The sequence below is a fragment of the Coturnix japonica genome, chromosome Z, assembly GCF_001577835.2.
Source record: "Coturnix japonica isolate 7356 chromosome Z, Coturnix japonica 2.1, whole genome shotgun sequence".
NCBI lineage: Eukaryota > Metazoa > Chordata > Aves > Galliformes > Phasianidae > Coturnix > Coturnix japonica.
Genome location: NC_029547.1, coordinates 30,966,790 through 30,994,044, shown reverse-complemented (window position 1 = coordinate 30,994,044; position 27,255 = coordinate 30,966,790). Strand labels below are relative to the sequence as shown.

At 38.1% G+C, this 27,255-nt stretch overlaps 1 protein-coding gene across 3 annotated transcripts in view; it reads right to left on the bottom strand.

Annotated features, from left to right (window-relative positions):
* Positions 1 to 27,255, bottom strand: part of PIP5K1B (phosphatidylinositol-4-phosphate 5-kinase type 1 beta) — an 84,480-nt gene that overhangs the window by 25,263 nt on the left and 31,962 nt on the right. For all 3 annotated transcript variants that reach the window (XM_015849099.2, XM_015849100.2, XM_015849098.2), the window contains 6 exons: positions 26,160 to 26,235; positions 24,372 to 24,440; positions 15,783 to 15,913; positions 9,095 to 9,212; positions 6,537 to 6,689; positions 4,333 to 4,632 (listed from right to left, as the gene is read on the bottom strand). In XM_015849099.2, the coding sequence (XP_015704585.1) occupies positions 4,333 to 4,632; positions 6,537 to 6,689; positions 9,095 to 9,212; positions 15,783 to 15,913; positions 24,372 to 24,440 (771 nt within the window). In that variant the 5' untranslated portion in view covers positions 26,160 to 26,235. The remainder of the gene's footprint in view (positions 1 to 4,332; positions 4,633 to 6,536; positions 6,690 to 9,094; positions 9,213 to 15,782; positions 15,914 to 24,371; positions 24,441 to 26,159; positions 26,236 to 27,255) is intronic.

Genomic DNA, 27,255 nt, shown 5'->3' with positions numbered 1-27,255 from the left:
CTTTCTTTCTTTCTTTCTTTCTTTCTTTCTTTCTTTCTTTCTTTCTTTCTTTCTTTCTTTCTTTCTTTCTTTCTTTCTTTCTTTCTTTTCTAACTGTCATAACTGTTAGGAATGCTTTTGGTTTCCTCAACTGCAGTAAAACACCTTAATGAAAGAGGTGAAGAAAGACAGCAAAGACTACTTGAATCTCAGTTTTACTTATTGCTGTATTTTCTAAGAAAAAGGTTATTTTCCAGAATTTGGAAGACATACTCCCAGAGAAATCACAAAACATGCAGCATCTCCAGACATACTTTGCCTATTCTTAAGTCATTACCACTTCAACTGAAAACTTGAAAACAAAAAGTCTTCCTGCTGAAAAAGAAAATCTAATCATTTAATACAAGACAAATACCCTTGGACTTGGAGTAAGCTGACTGATCTACTTGTGCAAAACAACATTTGTCTGTGTTTTAAATGTGACGGGTACCCCTAAAAGGCCCACTAAGGTCACTGAGAAGAAATAGTTTTGAGCTCATAGGCGAGCTACATAATATACTTCATTAGAAAAAAAAAAAAGCCACTCTGAAATAACAAGTAAAGATTGCTAGTGCTCTCATAAATACCATCTTGTTTTCTTCCCAACCCCCCTTTTTACGAAGACCTAGAACAAATCTTCTCTGGGGAATTTTAACCTCAGGATAAATAAGAGTTGTTCAATTTGCATAGATTATTTATATACACTGAAAAGTGTTATGCAAGAGGAGGGAAAATACTGGGGAACTGCATTCTTACTGACAAAAAGAGGTTATCACAGCACATACAGATAAGCACCTTACTGAGCAGACACTAGAAGCAAAGTAAAGAGCAAGAGAACACTGCTTGGAAGAGTTTCTTCCATTTGATCAATTACTACAGTCAGCTACACTCAACATACACCCCTTACCGGCCCTTTACAAATTTGTTTGCCATTGGATTCAGCAGCAGGTGGGAAAGAAAAACACCACCAAGCAGGATTTAATAGTACAGTCAAAATTCTCACATATGACTAGATGACATTCAAGGCACACTGCATTTTTGCAAACACTTGAAGCAAAGATTTACAAGAAAAAAAAAAAATCCATGACTATTTTTTCTTCTGAATTTCATGTTTTCTGATTAAAGTTACACCAATGTGCTCTGTTAGGTATCTAGATGAGTTTGTGGCAAACTCTCTCTGAATAATCCTGATGCTGTCTGTTTTAAAAGGAACCTTCTTCGTTGTGATCAACAGTTACCGGTAAAACTCTTTTATATCTGAAGTTCAAAAGGCAACCTTTCTTACTCATGTGTCTGGACTGTAATTCCTGGTACCCGAAAACATGCCAGGTGCTTCCTCCTATGCTTTCTATCCAGAAGACAGGTAGTTTGCACTTATGAAACTAACTTAAGAGCTTCAGTAAAGACCAAGCACACAATAATGGATGCCAAGCTTTACTTTGATTTGGTAGCACCTATGTACACTTAATACTACAGTTAATTCACTTCCAGTGTTTCTTACACAATATCAGTCATGTTCATGTTACTTGTACCTAAAAATTCAGTTAGTGACGTAACTTATTCTTAATCTATATATAAGTATCCTCCATAAAGTATTCCTGTGGGATTAGGTGCTTATAGGAAAACACAGAGATAAGTTTTGTATAGAGTCCAATTTTGTGTATCTTAGCAAAACAAAACCAAAAAACACTGAAAATGCACCTTAAATTGTCTTCACTGATTTTGGTTTTACGTAGTATTTGCTTAAAGCTTTTATATCTTTGTCTCATACTGGGTAGAACAGTTTCTGTTAACATTTGTTACAACATTATTTTATTTGAAAACTGGAGAATTTGCCTTGTTTTTAGTAGTGTTCAGTTTGACACTGTAATCAGCATAACAGCAGGGTTACTACAAATAAAACACAGTTTAAGTAGTAGTGATTTAAACATCTATCTTTCAATATTCTCAGTATTCACCATTATATAAAAAACAGGCATGTTGGCTTTAGAAACTTGAGATGAACAAGGCTTCAAAGAAAACATTTTCAGTGAAGGTGCTCAGGCCAGCAGAACAAGCATCTGTAACACCATTTGGCTGCATTCCATCCCTCTGCCAGTCACTACCATAGTACAGCTATCATGTTCTTGTGAGCAGGCATTAAGTCTGCATGGCAGTCTGAAATTTGAAAGCTAGTTCAAATTTTTAACTATATTTACAGTCCCGTACCATGAACTGATGAATATCACATCCTTACGAACACTAATATTACAATTTTTCATTTAGCTAGGAAGCAAAAAGCACAAAAAAGTATGTGAATAAACCTTTCAGTTCCTACCACCTTTATAGTGAACATGACAAGTGTGGGACACCAGAGCTGGATGTAGAACACAGTTAACCTACACTTGTCCCAAAGCAGACATTCTGGTGTGGATACTGGAAGCAGCAGCCTGTGACAAGTCCCTCAGCTCCATACTCTGCCTGATAGGTATCCTCTTATCAAAGCTGCAGAGAAGAGCAATATATGCAGACTAACTCTCAGCCACGGCCCACCACTGCCACATCTGCCAGTGCATTCCTTCGGGACTGAGCTGAGGCATACCAAGGGACCAGCCTGGCTGAGAAAGGGAGCCACAGTGTGGCTTGAATGTGAAAAGGCAGCATAGTAGCTGGGACAAAATGGACAGCCTATAAAATAAAGGAATTGAGACACGTGCCCTCGGCAAGTAGAAACTGCATTCATTGTCACTGAAACTAAAAATCTGCTAGAGGTGAGGTGTTTAAGAGCTGTCAAGGGCAGCAAGAAGAGTTTCTACACTTAAACAGCACTGAAAGGCTGACGAAGGAAAATGCCAGCCTCCTTCTGGGTTGGGTGCGCCTGTGACAACAGGCACAGATAAGGCAGTTCCTCATTGCATTCTTTGTTGCCAGCAGAAAGGTCAGCCAGGCTTCCTGCTTAGTGATATGGCTCCAGGAGTAGTTATGACCTGGAGATGTTAATATTAAAAAGCAAGAATAAAAAGCGTTGCTTACTGACTCTGATACTCCACACAGCTCTCGAGTAACACATGCTAAGACTTTACCAGCATTAACAAAGCTGGAAGCAACCTCCTTCATTAGAACTAGTAAACCATCAATTCCTGTTTTTACTTTTCAGCTGTGTTCCCCTTTTACATTCTGTTTATAATATTCCATGTAACATGTTACCCTCCAAGCTTTGCCTGGGTAAGTAACCTTCAACAAGGGGAGAAGGGTTCACAAAAGGGTGCCCAGAATGCTGATGCATTCTGCATTGTCACACATGGCAGGAGATCAGGAAACACTCAATGCAAGAGGATACAAAAAGAACAATGCATGATGTTAGATAAATGCCCAATGCTGAATATGCAGCTGAATGTTAGGTCACCCAGCTTTACAAATCAAGTACAAGACATTGCAGAGTTCTGTGTTAATTAAACAAAAAGTACTATTCATGCGCAAAAAAACCCACTTTCCATCTTGCACCACAGGTGGCAATGAACAATTGCCAGAATTGCCACGTTCAGGATGCCTCTTCCAGCCCTTCTTCACTCTATGCATTTCTGTTTTATTGCCAAAAATTATTACACAGATCTTTTCTTTCCACAACCCTCTTAGATTCCTTTGGACCTCCATGGGATCTGAATAGCTCCACTTTTCCCTAAATTCTCATTTTCTCACTTCTTTTCTACCAAAAAAAAAAAAAATTTTAAAAAAATCAATTTTAATAATTCTGCCTACAAAACACATCAATAGTACTCACAAGGTTCGCAAGAGCAGACATCCCTCCTTACCTCAGAAAACTTACATGGGTATCAAGCAGTACTTTTCAGCTTGGGAAATTACTTTGCTCCAGAACTAAGACTGCTGCCACAAGACATACCTCCATTATTCAGCTTATTAGCTTCTGTCCACTTAGAATGGGACAGACCCACCAAAGCAGTACTGAGCCAGCAACTCTAAACACTCTTCACTCTTACATAATGACAGTACTACAGGTCTATTTGCTGTGCACCATAAAAAATTCATTAAAAACTTCAAATTAATGGAAAACAGTGATAATAATAATAACAACAAATACTCTACTGAGCTATCCTCCTAGATTAGCTGTATTTCCACAAACAGGTCTTAAATCCTAATAACTAAAACACAGTTTACATCAATGCTTTGACATTCTTGGGTTTTTTTAATTGAATTGCATGAAGAGGGACTTGGCAGGTTAAACAACACAGAGCCATATCCTACTCCCTTTCTGCTGTACTAAATCTAGAATAAACACGAACAGAAAAGTTGATACAGTCAATAAATCTTACTCACTCGACAATCCCGCTGTAATGTTTTCATTAATGCACTGTGAGTTTCAGAGTCAAAATACAACCCTTCATGCATGTCTTGCAAGAAATCCAAGTCTTTGAATGTTGGGTTGGACTTCTCCCTCTCTTTTCTTGATGCTCTCCGTTTATACGTGGAACCTTTCAAGTCATACGTGAAATGCATTTTCAAGGCTCGTGGCAAAACATTGTTCATTACAACAATTCTAATATTAATGCCTCCTGACTGAACACAGTACAGCCCATAAAATTTGGGTAGTAGCGTCCTTGGATTCTGGTTCAGATTCTAGAACAAAAAAGAAGAGATTTAAATAAGTTTACTTCAAAGAATGTATGTGCTTAATGTTATTTTTATGCCGAAGAACAGTAACAAAGAGCAAGAGAACAGATCATATTTTCCTATTAAGTGCAGTTTCTTTGAACAACTGACTTTCTTAAACACAACACACTATTTTGAGAAGAAACTGAAATTGAGAGGTCTACCATGAAACAAACCTGTGATGCCCAGTGGCTTCACATTACCATGCTGTACTTTCAATGTAAAGGGTAAACACAAGTCTTGGGATAAAAAAAAAAAAAAATAATAATTTGGATGGTGCTACCAACACACATTGATTCTTTAAAGCTGATTCCAATTTAGTTTGAACTGCAACAATCACACTTCCTGACAAGCACTATTCTCACAAATACGAGTGCATCTCCAACTCTGCATGTATGGCAGGTTTCTCTTTCCCACATCCCATGAATGGGCTAACCCAAACATATCCCAAAGATTTACTGTATTGTTTTAATCTGAATGACCTTTGCATTTCACATGTGGGAAGAAGTTTGGGCCAACTGCTCTAAATGGGATTATGAAACAGAAGAATCCCCTTCTCCATGAGGCCTTTCATTATTAAGGTTAGCGCCAAATGGTTGCTTCCACGTGAATCTGAGGTCATAACAGAATCATGACACACCATCAAAATAGCAGGAGATTACAAAAGAGCCAAGAGTAAAAATCATCCTTCTGAACACAACTACTCTGTTTTTGGCATGAAAATCACTAAAAAGGGAAAAACTACTTCAAGTCTTGCATTATTACATAGGTAGAATATATACCTATGGGAACAAACTGCTTTCATGGAAACAGGGTGATTAAAGCTTCACATTTTTGAAATCCCTGCATTTGTTAAGAGCAAGAATGAAGTTACTAGAAACAAAGAAAAGTGGTCTTACATTTACTTGCACTAATACTCAACTCAAACTTATGCTGAGCCGATTATCCCGATTACAAAGAAAAAAAAAGGAGGAAAAAACCTGCCATTGCAGGTTTTTTTCTAATGCTAACACTGCATCTTTTTTCTTTTTTTTAAACAAATACTGAAACTCTATTACGTTACTGTAATCACGACTACATTCCTTATTCTTAGTACAAGTGGGAAGATAACATTAAATGCTTGCTTAAGAAAACACACACCAAAAAAAACAAAACCTGGCCAACAATAATCACAGGTGTTATATTCCAAAGTCTTGTAAACTACCCAGAAGAATCTCTGTTTAAATGCACATGGAGTGGTTTTTGTTGAAAAAAAGGAGGGCTGTTTAATTTATTTGGATTGATGACTTCCATTTCTAATGCCTGACGCACATAAAAAAATACAATCAATTTAGCATTAGCTCTCAGAAAAGCTACAGTTAAAACAAATGTTTGTTTTAACTATATTTTAAAATGTTTGAACAAATTATATTGCTATGAATACTTTTAACATCATTGTTTTTATACATGAGAAACTGAAGTAGTCCAGAAACAAAAAAGAAACTGACCAGTCTAGTTTCTTTGTCCACTCTGAGTGAAACGCAAAGGGTAAACAAACAAAAAAACAAAAACATGGAGAAAAAAAAAACTGGAGTTAGAAATTAAGAAGTGTTTTTATCACTAACTTTACTAGCAAAGTTTGCTTCTAGCATTTTAGAAGATGATGTTCAGCTTCATCTTGAATGCCAAGGGAATGACTATTATCTTAAGTGTATTCTTGATTTATATCCATTCTTTCTGACGGATGTGGGAGTACAACTTTGAAAGGTAAAAAATATTATGAAAAATATGAGTAAAGTCACCAAATGAAACCCAGTCCTTAGAAGAGTGATGTAAAACTGCACATATATAGGTAATGAATATAAAGGCGGAAAAAAACTTCAATTACTTACCATATAATAACCTGGCAATAGCTTCTGAAGAAACTCAGCCTCTTTGTGTTGAACTGTTTTGATGATGAACTCGTCATCACTAGTTACAAAAAACAAGGACCCACTGGCACCTGGGTTGGACAATTCAATTAAAGGCTCACTGCAGATTGAATACTAGAAGAAATAACAAAAAAAGGTTTTTTAATGCCAATGCATGCATTACTCAAATAGAAGTTTAATACAAAGTACTGCAGCTGCAAATAAACACAAAGGACTTGAGGAGCTCCACCCTTTGGGCCTCAACAGCAAAAATAGTACTGTACAACAAACTGGGTCACAGTAATTTGAGGACACACAGCACAATTGTGGAAGCAGTACAACTGCATCGAGTGTACCCTTAGCAAGACTGCAGATGATGCCAAGCTGAGCAGGGCTGTCAATACATTGGAAGGAAGGAAGCCATCCAGGGGGACCCGAAGAGGCTGGAGAAGTGGGCCCAGAAGAACCTAACAAGGTTCAATAAGGCCAAGGGTGAGGGCAATTCCATCTGGAGTACTGCATCCAGGCCTGGGGTCCCCAAGTACAAGAAGGATTGGGAGCTCTTAAAGTGGGTCCAGAAGACAGCCACAAAGATTATCAGAGGGCTGGAGCACCTCTCCTATGAGGAAAGAGTGAGGGAACTGGGCTTGTTTATCTTGGAGAAGAGAAGGATCCAGGGAGACTCCACTGCGGCCTTCCAGTACTTGAAGAGAGAGCATATGAACAGGAGGGGGAAATGGCTGCTTATGAGGATGGATAGTCATAGGACAAGGTGGAATGGTTTTAAACTGAGATAGGGAATGTTTAGGTTAGATATTAAGAGGAAGTTTTTCACACAGTCTGGTGATGCACTGGAACAGGATGCCTGAAGAGGCTGTGGATGCCCCATCCCTGGAGGCATTCAAGGTCAGGCTGGATGTGGCTCTGGGCAGCCTGGTCTGGTGGTTGGCAACCCTGCACATAGTACAGGGGGCTGAAACTCAATGGTTGATGTGGTTCTTTTCAGCCCAGGCCATTCTCTGATTCTATGAACTTTCCACAAGACGCTGTAACAGATACATTCTCAAGGCAGTGATCTGAGTGAGTGAGGTGGAAACAATTCATTCTCACACCATCAGCACTGCAAATCTGTGAACCTGAAGATGATATTTTCTCTTTAACTGTTCACTTTTCACTGACATTTGTTTATGAATACATCTGGGAAGTATGTCAGAAGATGACACAAGAGTATAAGTGTTGTACAACACACAAATAAATAATTCATATCCTACACAACTAGGGCTGATACCGTTAGAATAATCATCTCAGTGTAACTGCTGATGTAGTTTTTTGCCTGCTTGAAACAAGATAACTAAAGAACAGCAAGTATTAAAAAATGCATTTTTGGTGGACCATTATAGTGGAGGTTTAGACAGGCCTTCTCTTCACAGAGATTAAGTAATACTTACAGTCACATTAAGAAGGAAGAATAACTAACGAGTATTCTTCTCTAGTAGAACCAGACTTCACACAGAGGCTAATGCACATCTGTTAACCTTCCATTAACTTACACTTTACTCTTCATTCAAAGTAAGTGGAGAAAAGACACTAAGCTCCAAAACCACAGAGAAATATGTTTACATAAAACAAGAGCTTATTACATTTCAAACAACATTAAGCTTTCATTCACACACACTTTTCTTCTGTTATACACCAGTGGCTTTACACATTTGCAGACCTAGCTCACAGTCCAATAGTTTAAGGCTTCAGTCTTTGAAAGAAACAAAATTACACAGGACCTGAATTATGAGCAATGCAAGCACCAGGAAATTATTCTTAGCAGCAGGTCTTCTGCTCCAATTAATGAGAGCTTTTTTTTTTCTTTTTTTTTTTTTTTTGGATGCAGTGGTCTAACAATAGAACAGAACTACTAATCTCTAATGCTACACAGGCCTTCAGAGCAAAGCACTGGTTGTATTACAGCCCCTAAATCTTTCTTGGCAAGACGTATAATGCTTCACCAACAATTTTCATTGCTGCAAGCATTTGAAATGAATTATCTTAAACACTAAATACAGTTTCAGCAACACAGCTTATTTTAAGCAAGAGCCAGAAACCTACACTGTGTTCTGGTTAATTTACAGTTGATTAATTCCTGTAAAATAAAAGCCTAAGGACCAAACAAATTTTTTTTAACTGCTGGAGACTAAGTGAAATAGAAAACTACAAACTACCAAAACTCCCCCAAACAAAGCATTTAAGGATCAAGAATTCCCACTCAAAGGTAGAACTGTAAATCTTCTGATCTCCATCACTGCAAATTAGCCACATAAGCCTTCTTACACTTGCTGTAATTTACCCTCCCCTTATTTTACTTTATCTTCTCTCTCTTCGCTCCCCATTCAATCATCAGTTTGCATGTGGATAAAAAAAAAAAGAATATACACTAAAACACTTAGGCTTCCACTCCAATTTTCTCAAGGTTAGATGGGGATGTCTGCAGACAAACACATTTATTGAAGTCAATAACACAACAACACTTATATGCTGCAAGCTCTTACCAAGTAATCATCAGGCTTGATACCAAAAAGCTCTCTGAAATATCGGAAGGCAAGAGGTGCATACGTCTTAAATCTGAAGTCAGGGTAATGATGAGCAGGGGTGAGATTGCTCCCTTCACTGTAAATAAAAACAAAAATAGACCAAACCCAGTTATTACTGAGCAATTTTTAGCCACTTAGTGCAAAGCTTACCATTAATATAAAGCCACCTAACTCACTGGCCTTACTAGAGCGATACACGCAGACAAATCTGTGTACCAGCATTGATCAGTGTCAAAGAAATGCCTGTAAGATGCACAGTATCACCAGCAGACTCCTTTCTCTCACCTTTCATGTCATAAGTCTTTGCATCACCTACTTCCACATTCACAAAGATGATATTTAAACTAAAGCTACAGCTTCTTACCTACTTCCAAGGAAGCCAGTCTAATAGCTTTGACACAGAGAGGAGAAGCATGGTGAACTGAAATGGTTCACAAGGGGGGCAGACAGAGATACTAAAGATACAAAAAATGCAAAACAGGTAAGAAGATATTAAAATGAGGGAGAATGAAAGGATACAAAGAGGGCAGAAACTACGCACTCAGAGCACAGGGAAGGAAGTAGGTCTACCAATTTATTTATTTTTTTGTGCCAGCAAGCTTTGATTCACTCAGCACTAATTATGAAATGGCATCCTCAGCACCAGTTTCTGCAGGCTAATTGCAGTTACGCTATCTCACTCTTCCTTGCTGGTACAGAGCAGAACTGAAAAGCCTCTTTGAACTTTAAGTGGTTTTCAGTTCCTTCGTCTGTTTCACCACGTACTTTATCCTGCCTCAGTCTAAACCACCACTGGTTTATATGCTCAGTTAATTAGGAATACGAGCTATACACAGTGTGGGGAATTACTGAAAATGGTATTCATATACGCATAAGATACAGACTCAAACCAGAAGATACACAAATAAAGATTGCTGAGCTGGCCAGCCTGGAAGCCAGTCTTTCCCAAAGAAGCAGATAAGAAGAATGTAACCCTCATGACTCTTTTCCTTATTTTACACCAGCACTTCCTCTCTACTTCCATAATGCATCTGTATGAGTATTGAGATGAACACTACACTATTTATAGCATATATATTTATAAGCTGAAGGAAAAGGCTGGCAGGAAGATAGTATCAGAAGAAAAACATACAAAAAAATCTGTCTGTGGTTTCCTTCATGCTGGAAATTAAAAGAAGGCTTTAAACAGAGTAATAATGTCCTACGCTATAATTTCAAAGCAAGGAACAGTAGCATTAAGTCAAAGTTTGGTCACTCCATGCATGGGTTGATAAATATTTGAGTATAAAATCCATCACTAGGTGGTGAAAACCAGCTCTTCTGACAGTGCTTTAGTCATTTATCCTAATTAAATTATTCATAAATGGAGTATGCACCTACATGCTTGATAGCAGTAGTATACAAAGCATACCAAAAAATATCAAGAATTCCTGAGAATACGAAAAAGAAAGTGTTAAACAGATTTTCGATAAAGACTGATTTAGGTATGATAAATCCAAAATCAAACGCATCCAAGAACTCCAATCCTGTACAATTAATGTCTGTCGTATGAACTTGTCACCCACAACAACCACCTAACTAAAGAAGTCTACCCAACCCGTTTAGTCACCCCTGCATGCATACCACCAAAACTCAACAAGACTAAACTGCTGCTGATTAATAAGCTAGACAAAAAGCTTTCTCAGGCTCCTGAAAGGCACATACTTCAGATTCTGGAATATGAGACCAAAGAAGAAGAACAAAACAACCTGCCTTCTGGGTGGAAACCACACTTCAAAGGATGTCTGTAGATGAGGAAAGATGCATATAAAGATATCAGAGTACCAGTGATTTTTCAATTGCTAAACCATACAGCTAACATCTAGCAAACACTGCTACCTTGATGCCTTGATTGTTCATTTTGTGGTCCAACATATAATGACTGTAAGAAATTAAAACAATAATAAACTACAAGTGGATTTTATAAAGTAATAAAGACAAGTCAACTAGTTAATAAGCTACACTTATTTCAGCATGCCAGTCTTAGCTGAAATGAAGTTTATATATGGATATATATCTCATTGCACTTTTCTGCAATATAAGGATGTCACAGGGTAATACGTAGCTACACTGGGAACTGTTCCAGTGCCTCACCACCCTGATTACAAAGGACTTTTCCCTTATAGCCACTCTAAACCTCGCTTTCTTTAGGTTGAAACTATTTTCCATTTGTCCTATCACAACAGATCCTGCTGCAGTCTGTCCCTTTCTTTCTTATAATCCCTTTCTTAAAGCAACCTGACAGGCTGCTATCAGGTCTCCCCTGAGTATTGTATTCTCCAGTCTGAACAGCCCTAGCTCTTACAGCCTGTTCTCTGGGAACTTGGGGCCACATTTCTAAATACATCACACCCATCACAAGAGCTGATCATCTAAACTTTATAATTAAACCTTACCTTTTAGAACATACTTCTACAAATCTGCTTTCTGCAGCCATAACTCCATTCTTTATCTTGTGAAAGTGTGGCAAAAGATTATGAATCCTTATTCTGCTAGAACATGTCCCGTTGTTGAAACTTCACCAGGACCGAAATGAAGACAGAAGGCATTCTGTGATAATACCACAGGCCCAAGCCATTTCGTAAGTGCAGTATATAGAAAAAGCAGTACATAGCATGTGGAGATTTCTTCCAAAATATATGGAAAATAATTATTTTTGAATGGCACATACGCAGTGAATAACACACCGAAGCTGCAGTAAGCATACAGGTCAATAGCATCTAACAGACTTGTTATGGTTTCTGATTAAACTAATAAGTGTTCACAGTGTGCAGGATCCAGACCCTGAAAATACAGTTAATTAGCAAGAAGAAATACACAACACTGATTAACAACTTGCTGCAAAAAAAGTTAAAGTCACAGCTGTGCTTAGAGATGGCCTGCATCTCAGAAGGCAAGAAGAGATGAAGCCTTTCTCCAAATGCTCATTATTTCTGAAGCTGCATTTGACTGAGTAGCCACTTAGCTAACAGAACGGATTTCAGCTCACCAAGCATCACCATAAAAACGTGCATCCTCAGTCTGCGTCTGCTGGATTTGCTCAGCAAGGTGCTCACATTCCCAGCTCACGTGAGCTAGTCACTAGGCTGTGCAGCCACAAGTCATCACTGCCTGAAACTGTGAGGCATGTTAGCTCACCACCAGGTCCCACCACAGCCACTCAACTCTGAGCTGGCCCCAGATGTGAATTCAACAGCTGTCAGAATACTTCTGCATGCACAACATGCAAATGGCCAATTTGTGAACAAAACGTGACACCAAGACATGAACTGGTTTACTTCACTAAGGATGTTGGGGCACTAAGCATAATGGAGATGAGAAAAAGCCCCACAAACGTGAACTAATATATGGAGGTGGGAGGAGAGAACACTGGCAGGATGCAGAACTTTCCCACAAATCCTCTGGCCACTGCTGCAATAGATTAGGCCCAGATAAGCACCTCCTTGCTAGATTTTCAAAGCAGTGTTTAAAAGCAGTTTCCCATGTGATATCAACTTACAAGGGGAGTTAGGCTGAGACTCCAGTTCCTGTATCTCCAGAATCAACTGGGTCACTTGCACACTGTGTTTGTTTTTTTAGCACAAAGCACACATTTGCATTGTACCATTTACACTCAGTCCTAACTGTAGATCCAAACACACTTTGTTATAGCAGCCCCTATTAATACTCACTTAACCCCCAAGAGGAACGTATTTTATACTCCTTAGGAAAGGGGAAAATGACAAATGGACAATGTGAACTAGAAAGTAACAGAAACATTTCCACAGCTGCAATAGTGTACAAAAGGAAACAATTCTGCAGTTCAGATTCACTCCTGCATAGATAACTATGCTTTACTGAGAACTGCTTCCTGAAACAAAGGTCTAAATAGATCTAGGATAAACTATGACCCAGTTTAACCCTGTTACAAAGTAACTCTGGACCAGTCATAACCTGCAATCCGTCAATTAATCCAGATTTACAACAGCTCCCACAATAAGCAGCTCAGTTATGTTCAGTATTATCTGTGCCCTTTTAGGGAAAAAACAGTTTTCTCCCTCCTTCACAAACTCTGAACACAGCAGGAAGTTATTTTCCTATTGTAACAAAGCTAAACTACAGACAGAACTTAGTTTTACATCAGGGCCCAAGCGACATGCAGAAACTAGTTTTCTTCTAGTTTCTACCTAACAAATTTATGAACACCTGTAAATGGCTTTTCCCCAGAAGGATACAGACAGCGCTATTTTGCTCGCTGGAACACAGGCTGTTGTTTTGTTGCACTTCTACTACCTCAGGTCTACTCTCTTGCTATCACTAACAGCGCTCGTGTTGCAGTTAAAGAAGTCTAGGTTTCTGTGAGCACAGAGCAACTGTCCTCTCACCTCTGATCATATCACACCTGCTAGATCTGGATGAGGCCTTGGAAGTTCAGTTAATACCCTGCCTGGAGTTGAGCTAAATTATGTGTACACAGAGCAAGAAGAAAAATGTAGCTTCTTGCTCAGTAATTGACTACTTTACTTGCTGCACTGCCTTGCCAGGTTGTTCTCCAGATGCAGTTACTGGGCAAAAGCATTGCTTTACCTCAGCTTGCTCATGGATACTCATCATCTCAGACAGCAGTGAGCCCATGGAATCTGCCGGTGTAACTAATTTCAACTTATTTCTTGAATATCTTTCTGATACTCAATACACTAATATCCTCAGACAGAAAGACTGAACCCTGTAACACCTAATTATTATAATTAATTTAGAACTATATTGTTATGACTTACGCAAGTTAGTAGCACCTCAGATTGAAAAGATTTCAGACAAAGGTGCAGCTTAAATAAAGACAAAAGAAGGACTTGAAATATGAAATTTGTTTGTCAGGTTAAGAAGTGAAGCATCATGATTGTTTTTAACAGACTTCTATGGATAGCCAATTTTTGGTTTCACAGAGTGTTACCAGCAAGGGCTCTACATAGAAAGACTCTTTGTCACAGTCAATATGAGTCACTGTATTATGAGTCACTGCATTATGTACTGCTGCTTATTGGACTGCTATACAAAAACAAGAAGTCAGATCACTTGCTGCTCTTGTCATTTCTTTCTTTTATATCATTTTCTTCATGCTCTTTTTTTATTTTTCTAGATAACTGTCAAGAAAGGTGCCATTAAAGCTTTCAGGATCAATTTTATGTTAGCACAATCAGGCTATTACTTTTGCCTTTGTTCTCCTTTTCAGCCAGAAGTAATCTCTCCTAGTCCTCCCTTTAAAACATTAAACAAACAAAACAAAACAAAAAAAAGAAATGTAATTTCTGAGTGTCCAAGAATGCAAATTTTTCACACATTCATTAAAAAATGCACAGACTATATTTTTTTTCTCTCAAAGTTGTGCTGTCTCATGAAACACGTGCTTAATTCTGTTTCACAAACAATAAAACCAGTGTAACAGCCATACAACTACAGAACCCCGCACAGTCATCACAGCTGGACACTTAGCAGACATGATGGCTCATCCAGTTTTTCAAAAAAAAATTAAACTTTTTTACATGATATAAAAACTTCTCAGTTTAAAATTGTAACTTGTTTGGTTTTTTTTCAGAACAAGTTACAGTGGACAGGCACACAGGTAACAAACCTATATCAAATCACAAAGAGAAAGATTACAAACCTTACAGTTAGCAACAAAACACGCGATATGGATACCCTCAAGTCCTGTGAACTAGAGAATGCAATTAAATGCTTCATTTCACATCAGAAATACAGTTTCTTATTCTTGAAAGATCTCTCAGTTCAGAGGAAATTAGGAGTTTGAACTACCAAATTTACATCAGGAGAGGTCAACTTTAAAAGTACCTATCTGCTATTATTCTTAATATTGTCAATTTCACTTCCCATTTATTAACAGTAATTATCTCTATGCATTGATATAAGCATCTAAAACAAGAAAGATGGGGAGCTGTTAGAGTGAGCCCAGAGGAGGACCACAAAAATGATCAGGGGGCTGGAGCACCTTCCCTGTGAAGACAGGCTGAGGGAGCTGGGCTTGTTCAGCCTGCAGAAAAGGCAGCTGTGGGGTTTTGCAGCCTTCGAATACCTGAGGGGAATCTATAAACAGGAGGGAAATTCACTCTTTGGAAGGGTAGATAATGGTGTGAAGTTTAAGGAGGGAAGATACAGGTTAGATATCAGCGGGAAGTTCTTTATTATGAGAGTGGTGAGGTGCCGGAACAGTCTAGCCAGACAGGATGTTGATGCCCCATCTGTGGAGGTGTTCAAGGCCAGGCTGGAGAGGGGCCCTGGGCAGCCTGTTCTAGTATTAAATGGGGAGGTGGGCAGCCCTGCCTGTGGTGGAGGTGTTGGACCTTGGATGATCCTTGAGATCCCTTCCAACCCAAGCCATTCTGTGATTCTATGATTCATTGCAAATTATTAGGAACAACTTATGAAGTAATATTCACACTCCACACAAGAACCAAACTTGACAACATGAAGACAGGAGCATTTTCAAGTTCTTCTGCCTCAATCTTCCAACCCAGTTTTGCCAGGATTGTAAAACAATCCTTATTTTAAATATTTAGGTAGAGTTTCATTATGAAAGTCTGCTAGAAAATAGACTGAATAGGCTTGTCCTTACCTGGGTAAGAAGACACTTTCCACTACATAGAAGTCTTGCATAAGAACATCTCTGTCTGGTTTTGAAGTAAGGTTTCCTACAGTGTATCCTATTCCCAGCTGGATAGCACCTTTAATAGCTGAGGATGCGGTCTGCATAGAAAAAAGAATTCAAGCATCAGTTAACTACAAATAGATAGCTGTACTTATCAGTAACATCATTTTGTAATAACAATGCCACATCCTCTTTCTTTCTCAGCCTTTAACAGCAGAAAAAAACCTTTCAACTACAAACAACTTCTTATCAGTTAAAACATTTAAAGAAATACTGTGTCATTCCAAAAGCCCATTAGTCATTCAAACCTATTCCAAAGTCTGAAACTGAATGCATTATATTCTGGGAAAAAAAAAAGTTAGAAATGCCATGAATACGGATACTCCAAAAGTAATGCCTCATATTTTATTATGTTTGCCCACGACATCAGAATTTGGTAGTATGGCAGCAGAGGGTGAACCTTCCCAACAATATTCTGTTAAATATTGATCTGTGACAGCAGCAGAAGGGCACTCTGACAAAATGGCACCTGACATGGAAGTGCAGATGAAGCAAATAAAAGATGAAAGGACTGAATAAAGCAAACTATTGGGAAGGTAAATAAGGTTGACTAGAAGGAAATAACTTCCCTTAGCATGGTGTTCTTTCACTAGTGCAAAGGCACCGTTTTGATGCTTGTTTTCAGATGTTACCTCATCCATCAAACTAGACATTGTATCAGTGAAAACCCCAGAAGTTCCATGGCCAGAATTATTGCAGCATTTGAAAAAAATATTTCAGAAGAAAGTGAAAATTACATAAGAAAGGGTTCATATACACAAAACTACACTTATTTTAGTCCCCAGAACAGCATATGCCAGAGTCACTGCTTATTTTCAGGAAGGACAGAGATGTGTAGTTCCTCGTTGATTAAGACTGCACACTAAGCAGAAGCTGCAATTTTATAACAGTTCAAAACAGGCAATTTGGCAGGAACAAACAATGCTACCATTCTTCAAGTGCAACTTTGATTAATAAAAAGATCTGGCTTGTTGTAAGAAGACTCACATTTTTCTTTCTTTGAAAGGACTCTATTCATGCACGATTAATGCTCAGCACAAGCAGCAATTATGTAACTTTGATCAAATCAATACACATGCAAATAGAGTTTATGCTTCATAGCTGGACACCCATCTCGTTCACTGCCATAGAGAGGGACTAGATCTGGAAAGCAGAGCTGCTAACACAGTACTACTGCAATTTACAGAACAGAGGATACACCACACCAAAAAAGAAGCCTGTACATTGGCTCAGTGTCAGAGGTAGATGTTGGTGGTGCGGCAGAATATCCTGCCCAAATTTCATAGCATGTTGTTGACGTGTGACAGATGGCAGCAGAGGGCAAAACTGCAAGTACTGTAATTACTAGAAACCACATAACATGTTGCCAAACAACTATTTCCATTAGAATGTGAAGGTCATTACAGTTTCAGTGTAAATGACTGGCAAATGGTAAATACGTTTATCCTTTTAAGCAGGTTTTATTACATGTTATCTATCCGTATGGAACCATTAATAATAACAGACGGATGTTTTAAAGAACAAAACACAACCAACCATGAACAGAATGGCACTGAGCCGGATTCAGACTCCACTTAGTGTTACGACATTCACCCTACTCTTTCATTTTTCCCATTCTTAACACTTGATTGATGATCCTAGAAATGTCATATGGAACTTCATGGATATGAACTTTGTCCTTGTGTATCTGTTTTCCTCCTTTACAACTCATTTTATTGCAACTGAAACTTAGCCTATGAACTTTCAAGGGCAAAGATGGTGATTCTTCTGCAAGACACCTGGCTTACTGCAGGTGCTATAAAGCACCTGCTATAACACTCATACTCTTTTCCTCAGAAATTTCACCTCATTATCACTCTGAAAAAGTGATTTTTGTTTTCTTCCACCCTTTGTACTACTGTCATTCAAATAAATGTAAATAGTACAGTCCAGGTTTTTAAATTTTTCTAACGAAATGGTAAAGCTACCTAGTTATGACAGTCCTATTTATGATATGGGGAGCAGAAGGCACCTGATAAGAAACGACTGCTGATTAACACTGTTCTGCAGCTGTTTTTCCCCATACAGCTGCCATTAGTTCATTTCTTTTTACTACTATCTGTGAAGAAAAGACTGTTCTTATCTCTTTCACCAGCCTGTTCTGCTGTGTGGTGAGACTGAATCAATGAATTGGTTGTCTACTGCACAGCTCTTTCCCTTGTGAAAACACAAGATAGTGCTCATCTCCAGTGAGCTGAAAAAAAACTGCCTCATGACAGGTCAAACTCCTCTCCACGCCTCAGTTCCTAGAGCTTGAGCAGACCACATCAACTCTTCAAAACTTCAGTAGCATTACAAGAATGTATTTTCCCATTAAATCTTATAAAACTGTGATGTTACCCTGAAATCAGACTAAGAATGTAAAGAGCCTGAGTCCAGCAATATAGCAAAAATTACCAATGAAGGATATTCCTTGACTCCTTATTTTAACTGAAACACAATGCACACTGTCTAAACTGTAAACACACTTCTTAAAACCATCAAAACAGTACTAAGGAATGGCATTACAGAAAGAGACTGGTATAGAGTTGCATACAGAAGCCTTCCTGCAAGCTGCAGCCTCCCTGAAGATAGATAAATAAATAAAAATCCCCAGGGTTCCAATTTGTCAAAATTACTCTATATGCATGGGTTTGGACAGGTTTGAGTTTCCTACTGCAAGTAAACATTTGTTCTTCAGTTATACTGTTTACCACAAAACCAGGAATCTAAATACGCCACCTCTCCTCTTCAAACATAGCTTATCTTTTCCAGACCCATGAAAAGAAACTAAGCCTCCATAAATTGTGTAAACTCACAAGTCAAACCACCTGAGAACAGTGTTGTTGGAAAACAGTAAGCCTCTTCCATGCAGTAAGTTTTTTAAAAAAACCCTCTTTTTGAACATTAAGAAATTGCTACCTAGAGTCAATCTGTATGTGCAGTTATTTGGGAGTCCACTCCTTCTTCCTATATTCAGGCACCTACAGTACTTTAAGTCCCACTGACAGAACGCTTCCAGTAGCTGCTCTGCTCAAGCTTTTAGAGGCAGCTAAACCACCTCAGTATGTCTCTGAAGCTGCCGCACTTGAACTACCAGTCTCCTTTCATATTAGATCACAAAAAAAATAGAGCTACTAGAGAACTTCAGTGATTAAACTTGTGTTTCTCCGCAACTTGCAACTCCACAGTGCTCTTCCATTCTTCTTTAAGTTCACACTGCCTGTTTCTCTGCCAGCTGCTTGCAAAGCTGCTGCAAGTCAGACTTAATTTGGATGGACTTCTGCCATCCACACCATCTCTGGATTTTGCTGTAGAAGGCAGGAGTTAACAGCCACTACTAAGCTGCCCCTACTATAGGAAGAAGTTACCTTGGTTCTGCTAGTTTGCTTTGCAAAAAGCAGCTGTGACCTCTGGAGGAAAACTCTACCCATGGTTTTTGTTATGATAAGGCAATCTACCATAATAGCGAATAAACAAAAAAAAAATAAAAATAAAAACCACCAAGCAGGTATTCATTTGTATAATCCAGATGTAAATAGCAGTGGTGTGACAGATGTAGAAAAATACTCTTTTCTGCAGCAAAGAGTAGAAATATCCAGAGTGTATCTGCTCTTTCTGAAAGCTGTCCATTATACCCAGCCTATGCCATATCCTTTGGTCATTCTTTTTCTTTACATCCTAGAACTTTGTCTGAGTACAAAGTAATGGAGCACTACACGCTGTTCTGCATGGTGTTCACTGCACTTTCTATATTAAAGTCATCAATAGCTGTGCTACCACAATATAAACTTACATACATGCTTTTCTGACACACTATGCTGAATGCCAGTACAAAGCTTGGTCATTAAACTAGTGCAACTGCTATTATTGTATCAATTTCTTTCTTTCCAAGTACAAAGCATCCAGTAATATGCTATTGAAAATACACACTACAGTGCAGCACAAACTCCAGTAAGGAAGTTTCAGTGTCCACAAAACAATTATTCTACCCACACACACCGGACTTTGGACATAAACCAACGCCAACAGTGATGCAGCAGTGCTGTTAGCATATGTTTGCAAGCTTCAACAATAGGTAGCTAATTTTCTTTTTTCAGATAAATTCCCTTTGCTCTCGGGCAAAGTGACTGATGCCACAGATAGCCTGTTTTGAACAAGGCAAGGCACTAATTGTAATACATGAAGAACTGCAAAATACATTACAGTAAGAAATAAGTCATGCCAAACAAGCAGGCACAAGTTTGGATTACAAGCAGAGATTCTGGAAAACTACAGGTTTCCAGAGCAAGAGCACTATGTATTCTGGTCTGATCCTCTACACACCTGAAGTGCCTCAATAGATCTGTTCATGCCTCATTCTTTCGACCAGTATACTAAACGTCAGGAAGCAGATTAAGGAACTATTGTGCATGACTGATCACACTGCAATGCAAAAGCTGCGCCTGTGTCAGCAGATTCTCATAACTCAGTCTGTAAAATATCAGGAAAAAAAAAAGTGACTGTTGCATACTTATAACTGTGTCACTGTCTTGATCTAGTTATGAATTTCAGAATCTGTATCATTAGGATGCTTAGCAAGGATTGTGCAAGGCTTTAAACAATGTTTTAGTAAATCAAGACATTTTCTTGGACCTTTAAAGTGTTTACGCACATGGCAAATCACATTTTCTTCTTTCAGAGATTCGGGTCAAAACATGACTATTGAAGGAAACTGAAGAAAAGAAGGTCTAAAGAATTCAGATAAGTAAGAAATCTATCACTATTTTAGCTGAGCTAAACAAAATTATAAAGAAATGACTGGAAGTATCAAAAGTCCCAGAAATAGAACTGACAGGTCTACATGCTCCTTGTTCTTACAGACTGCTTTATCCTGAATGAAGTCAGAGATTTTTCTCCTGGACAAGTCGCAAAAGGGCTTGGTTTGGAAGGCACTTTAAACATCACTTAGTTCCAATGCCCCTGCCACAGGCATGGCCATCCAACCTAGCCTTGAATGCCTCCAGGGATGGAGCATCCACAGCTTATCTGAGCATCCTGTACCAGTGACTCACTGACCTCTGTGGAAAGAACTTCTCACAAAAAATAAAAGTTCATTTTTAACTGAGATGACCTTAAAAACAGTGAAAAACAGTCATTTTTACAAATGTTTGTAATAGCTCTTAAAACTAATCTACATAGATTCAGGACACATTTGAAACACATTGGTAATACAACCAATACAGCACAGTTATAAAGTTTTCAATTATTAATAAGATTCCTTCAGACCTTGGCTGGGACATAGATAATTTTCTTGATAATAACTGGCACAGTACTGTGTTTTGAATTTGTGTTTTGTATGTGATGAAAACAGTCTTTTTAACACTCTGATGGTTCACACAAAGCCAAGGACTCTTTAGCTTCTCATGCTGCCCCAACAGTGAGAAGATGGGGCTGCAAAAGGGGACATAGCCAGGACAGCTACCCCACGGGATAAGCTATACACTGTACCAATTGATGCTGCTCATCAATAAAAGCTGGGCTTAAAGAAGGAAGTATGCGGGGCAGTGTTCTGAGTGACAGCATTTGCATAATGAGCCTCACTACACAGGAAATGTCTGGATATCTGCCTGCCATTGGGAAGCCATGAACAAATTATTTGTTTTGCTCTGCTTTCACACTCAGGTTTTGCCTTACCAAACCATCTTCATCTCAATTCACAAATTTCCTAACTTTCACCTTTGCAATTCTCTCCCCTACTCAGCCACAAAGAGTGAGCAAGTGGCAGTGTGGAGCTGAGTGCCCAACAGGGTTAAATCACACCTCCTCCTCCCAGCATGAAAGGGCTAGGAACCTCCGCGTGAGTAAAGTAATGTATTTGCAATTATTTTCTATAATTTTTCTTCCATGTTTTCCTTATGAAGAAATTGTTTGCAGTTCTTAGTAAGGGATGTTCACATTTCTATACACTTCTAGATCAAGCAACAAAAACATTGTTTAATTCATATTGATTTGTTAGGCTTTTTTTTCCTCAGTGGATGTGACAAATGGAAAATGCCTCCAAAGCCATAACATTTAACTTTCTCCTATGAGTCACTGAATTTTACATCAGACATTTCCCATGTATTACTTTTCCTATTTGTATGCACTTGACGCATTAATGTGATGAAATCTGTACAGACATAACCCTTGCATGCTATTATGAAAAAAAATGAGTGGACACAATGTAACTAAGCAAAAAGCAAAAATTATTCAGGACAAAGTGATAGTTCACTCTTCAGATGAGACTGAGAAATGCCCTCCTCCCCCATCATTATGCAAGGAAATCATAACCTTTCAGGAAGGCTGTATCAGAACATTACTTATCCATAAGGATTTCATTTGTTTTCAGCTTTACAGCAAGAGCAAGATCTTTGAGCAATAAGAATGAGTTAGCAAACCTGGCCACATCTGAAAACTACAGCAGCATTTTGCTTAAACATGCCCACTGATTTCAAGGGATGCAGCAGATGGAGCAGGAACTGCCTAAGCAGTAGGAAAAGCATCAGCTAAGAAAACAAGCTCTTCCCCAAACCAGACCTCTGGAGAAAGAGTCACAGGAAGTCAAAGGACAAAAACTGTCAGTAACTAAGTACAATAAAGCGTGATTGAGGAACCCAAATAGGAATTAAAAAAAAGGAAATAAAAGTGATGTGAGCAGTTAGAGATAGGTGGGTCTTAATGGCTAACAAGACTTCACCAGAATGAGGCGTCATTGTGAAAGTTTCACAAAAATCTGGAATTAAATAGAAGATGACATGAAATGCCAGTGTCAAACACAGGTCCTGCCAGCTTCACCTTTTAAACATCTTTCTACATAAATGCAGTTGTGTTCTATTAAAAACAAACAAACAAAAAAAAAAACCCTTCAATGGTGTTATATGGGATATCTTGCAACAATGAAAAACAGAACAAAGTACAAGGCGTATAAAGAATCTGGCTTATGAGAAGTGGCACCAAATTAAAATCAAAGCACACGATCACTATATTTCTCATGCATAAGTTTTAGGGTCAAACTTCGTTATTTTTTGTTGGTATTAGGAAGCTGGAGCATAAATGACAACATGCAGTAACAATGAACTATGGGGTACCCATAACAAGGGATCTTGAACTGAGAACAACTGGGCGTGTGAATATCATTTAAAGAAATGAAACTGCTGTAAGATCCAAGTACAGACAACCAGAAGCTCAGGGGAAAGGTCAGAATTTGGAGATGACACTGAGCTTATGTATGATGTGGGAGATGCATTTCTCATAAAACCACAGAAGAACTGGTGTTGTACCATAAGTCTTTACAAGGTTTCCTATGGAATACTGTAAACTTAGAGTTGAACAGGAACAATGTAGAGCACATAAGGTGACTGAAGGGAAAACAGATTCTCCTGTGCAGGGACTACCAAGTTCTGCAGTCTACTCAGGCAGCTATAAGGCTGCATTTATGTCCACACATTGGGCATATGGCTTTTCTACTTTTCCAGTACTAAATGTCAAAAGTAATTAAGACTTCAGTATATTGAAGTCATAAGCAGAGAAACCGAAGACAATTTCCAACTGAAAAAAAACCAAAACCAAACAAAACAAGACCCACACATTTTCTCAAACACTGTTTTCCTTTCATTTCTGAGAATATTATTTAGAATGTTAAAATCCCCCACATACCTAAAGTGTAATTGCCAACAAAAGGAGTGAAGAGTGGGAAAAGAAACAGCTTACTCTGCCAGCATGCTGTAGGAAACACTGAAAAATATTATCTCCTAATTTATGACATATACTGTAGGAGCATGTGGACCTCAACATTACGTTACAGAGAAACATCACTACTTCTTAAGTGAATAGGCGTCAAGGAAAAGGACCAAATCTGCTAAGTAAAAATTGGCTTGTGTAAGTATATATGTATGCACGTATATGTCTCACCTTAGTTAACAATAGTTTTTGATGGTTCTAAACATTGCCACTTCCAGAGAACCACTGAGAGATAATCAAAACCAAAACCAATACCACCTACCATCAACCTCTGAAGAACCTCATGTTGCCACTATTGAGGCATGATATTGCACCAAATATGTCGCCTCTTAAACACAATTACTTTACCAGAACAAAAAAAAAAAAAAAAAGGTGCACTCCAGCAAAATACAGAAGAGGTGTTAAAGTCAGTTTGTAGCTCAGGCATATGCCATAAACATTCAAAGCATTTGGGAACTCATCATACAACATTGCTGATAACTGTTTGTGTACAGAGCTAAGAGCTAAGAATTTCCTCCAACCTATCAAGAACATATACTTTAAAACCATACTGAATTTGCTTATAACTTCACAGAAGAAATTACTTTCAAGTAATCCACAGAACATGCCTTGTTTGTTCTTGTATTTAGTTCTACAGTATAGTTCACTTACAGCAGGTATAAGTTATGAATATAAAAGGAACAGCATGAAATTGAAAGGTTGTAAGTCTTATTTTACCTTTTTATATGTTTTCTCTTCATTTGGCTTTCCAGCAGTAACATCTCCATTTTCAGTAACAGACGACATCTAGTAAAAGAAGCTTAAGTTACAACTTAAATACTTGCTTTGGAAAAACAAGTGTTTGGAAAAATATCATGCAACTTATTATCCATGTTTTGCTAAGTTCAAACTTTTTAGAGTACAGCAAACTATGAAGATTGGTGACAGCTCATAAGAATTCTCTTCCACTGAAGTTATCTTAAGCTCTTCTCTTTTCCTTGCTTAACGCAACATCCCAAAGAGCAGAAAGTAAATATTTTGTTTATAATAACCTCTTTCCTTCTTACGGGGGTAATTCAAACTAGACTGTCATGTCCTACTCTACTACTGCAACTAAAATTCACTCTTCATTTGAAATACTAGACTCATTGCCAACTCCCTCATTATTTTACACAGACTATTTTACAGGTTTCTTTCTTTGAATAAAAAGCAATATGTTTTCAAGTATAACACTCTGCCTACAGTCCCTGCCCTATTTGCTCCTGATTATTTCTTGTTCTACTACCTCTATGTACTTAAAACTCCTCAGCTCTAAGGCAAGTGTCCCAGACTTGGTCTGTTAGGAGGTATTGCAAGCAGCAACACAATATCCCAGTTCCATGCAGGCCACCAACACATTCAGCAAGAGCCAGTTTCATCAATTCTTTACTAAAAAGATAAATACTTTTACTATGAACACTGAACTACCATACAACTGTCATCTACTCTATGGCCCTCACCCAAATAAACCTTCAATTTTACAGAAGTAAACATCCCATCTCCATCCAGGTGTGCATACTTTCAAGTATTAATAGTAGTTTAAACTATCTTTCAGTGAACTTGTCTCGGTTTCTGAATTACTTGACCTGTGAACTTTTTAGAGAAAAGCAATGTCTATGTATTAGATGCTGTATACTGACAATCAAGATGAGCTTTACAGTACAGAAGGATAGCATTCAGTTGACTGACCAGATGCAACACTTATGGGAACTCAGAGGAATTTTATCTCACCATGTTGTCTTTCTGAGTTATGTCAACCATGCAATTCTCTTCCAAAGCTAATATTAATTTTCCTTTTGTTTCTTACAGATTTCAATAAAATAGATAAGCTGGTCACATTCATACAGTCTCTAAACCACTGTACTTTGAAGTCATTTTTCTAAAACCTTCTTCAAAAATTCATGTAAGAGAAGAATATTGTCTTCTCTCCTGAACCACTGTGCAACCAAGCACCTTACAAGTCTGCAGTACAAAATAAGATATGAGACAGATCACCTTGGGAGGGATTTTACATGCAGACTAAAAGGAAAACATTCAAGCACACAACCATATCCAGCACACAACCATGAGTCAACATGAACACCTTTTTCTCCACACCAGTATGCAGCTGTGCAACAAAATCCTGCTCCTCAGCAGACTGCATGAGATGAAGTTCAAAGGAACAATGACAGGCAAAACTAAGAGGCTAAAATGTCTATTCAGTGGCATTTCCAAGAGACATGAAGCCTTCGGCTACTCTGATACACACTATACCCTACCACAAGCAACAATGCATTTTGTCACGCTGTAAAATAATTTTAGATCAGGAACAAGGGAGTAAGTTAGAGATCACATAGATCAGACACTTGAAGTGTGGCTGTCAAATGTAAACCCAACAAAAATAAAAGAAGCAAACAAACACAAACAAATGAACCCAACCAAAAAAGCAGCAGAACACAAAATGATACTAGATTGCGTCAACACTTTCATAAAGGGATGTATACATACCCTTATGAAAAACAAGGCAAGTCATCTGGAGCTGAGAGCAATGATCAAGTCACTCACTGGCGTTATTTTGCAGAATCTGTTAAAAGAAAAATCTCTCATTATTATGCTATTACAGATGCACATTTGACAGAACAGATTAGGATTTCCTTTTTCCCATTGTTCCTCACCCCAGGTAAGTATCCTGCTAGACGCAACACTATAACTAACACTATTCACTATAGCTGACACTATTCAAGAATTGTCAGTAGTTTAGGTACTAATAGGTCACCTAAAATACTTAGGAATCTCGCAGAGTTACACTGGATAAAATTAGTACAGTCCAACTTGCCTTTAGATGCCACTGCCATGGCACCAGCACCTCAACTATAAAACTATAGAGCAGTAGATACACATGATTTGGAACACTGTGAAAATTAAATGCTGTCTTTGAAGAAGATTTTTTAAAATTAAATACTAAACCACTCTCACTCCCATGGCATAGCCTATATTCCGAACCTTCCAAAAGACAATAAATAATAGGCAAACTCATTGTGAATGTTTTTAACAATGATATTAGTTATCATCATAATTTTGTGATGTGGATAATTATGTTGAGGTGAGCTATTTCACAGTTAAAATCATTTTAATATGCATGCAACAGAATATTAAATAGATATAATTCGACACCTCCCTGGAATGATCGTGTCCTCCCATATTACACAACTATTCTAAGCCACATCACTAAACATAGTCCTCAATTTAACTTCTCAGCCATACTGGAAGAAAACAAATCTCATTTGCCCTTAATCAATACAAATTGTATGGATCTAAATATTGATTAAAAAAAATAAAACCACAGTCTTTATTCACCAAATTTAATTTTCCCAGTATCTGAAAAGTATCCATAACATAAAAGACTTCTGACCAGTATTCTTCACTCATTCAGGGATGCAGACTAAGAAATCATTCCTGAGATTAAGTACATGAAGAAACAACAACAACAAAAACGCATAGAAATCTGGCTTTTCTGAGAACAACTCCCTCAGAAGTCTTTTCTTATGTCAAATACTAGCATTTTTCTGCTGCAGAAACATTTACATGCTACACTGTACATCTT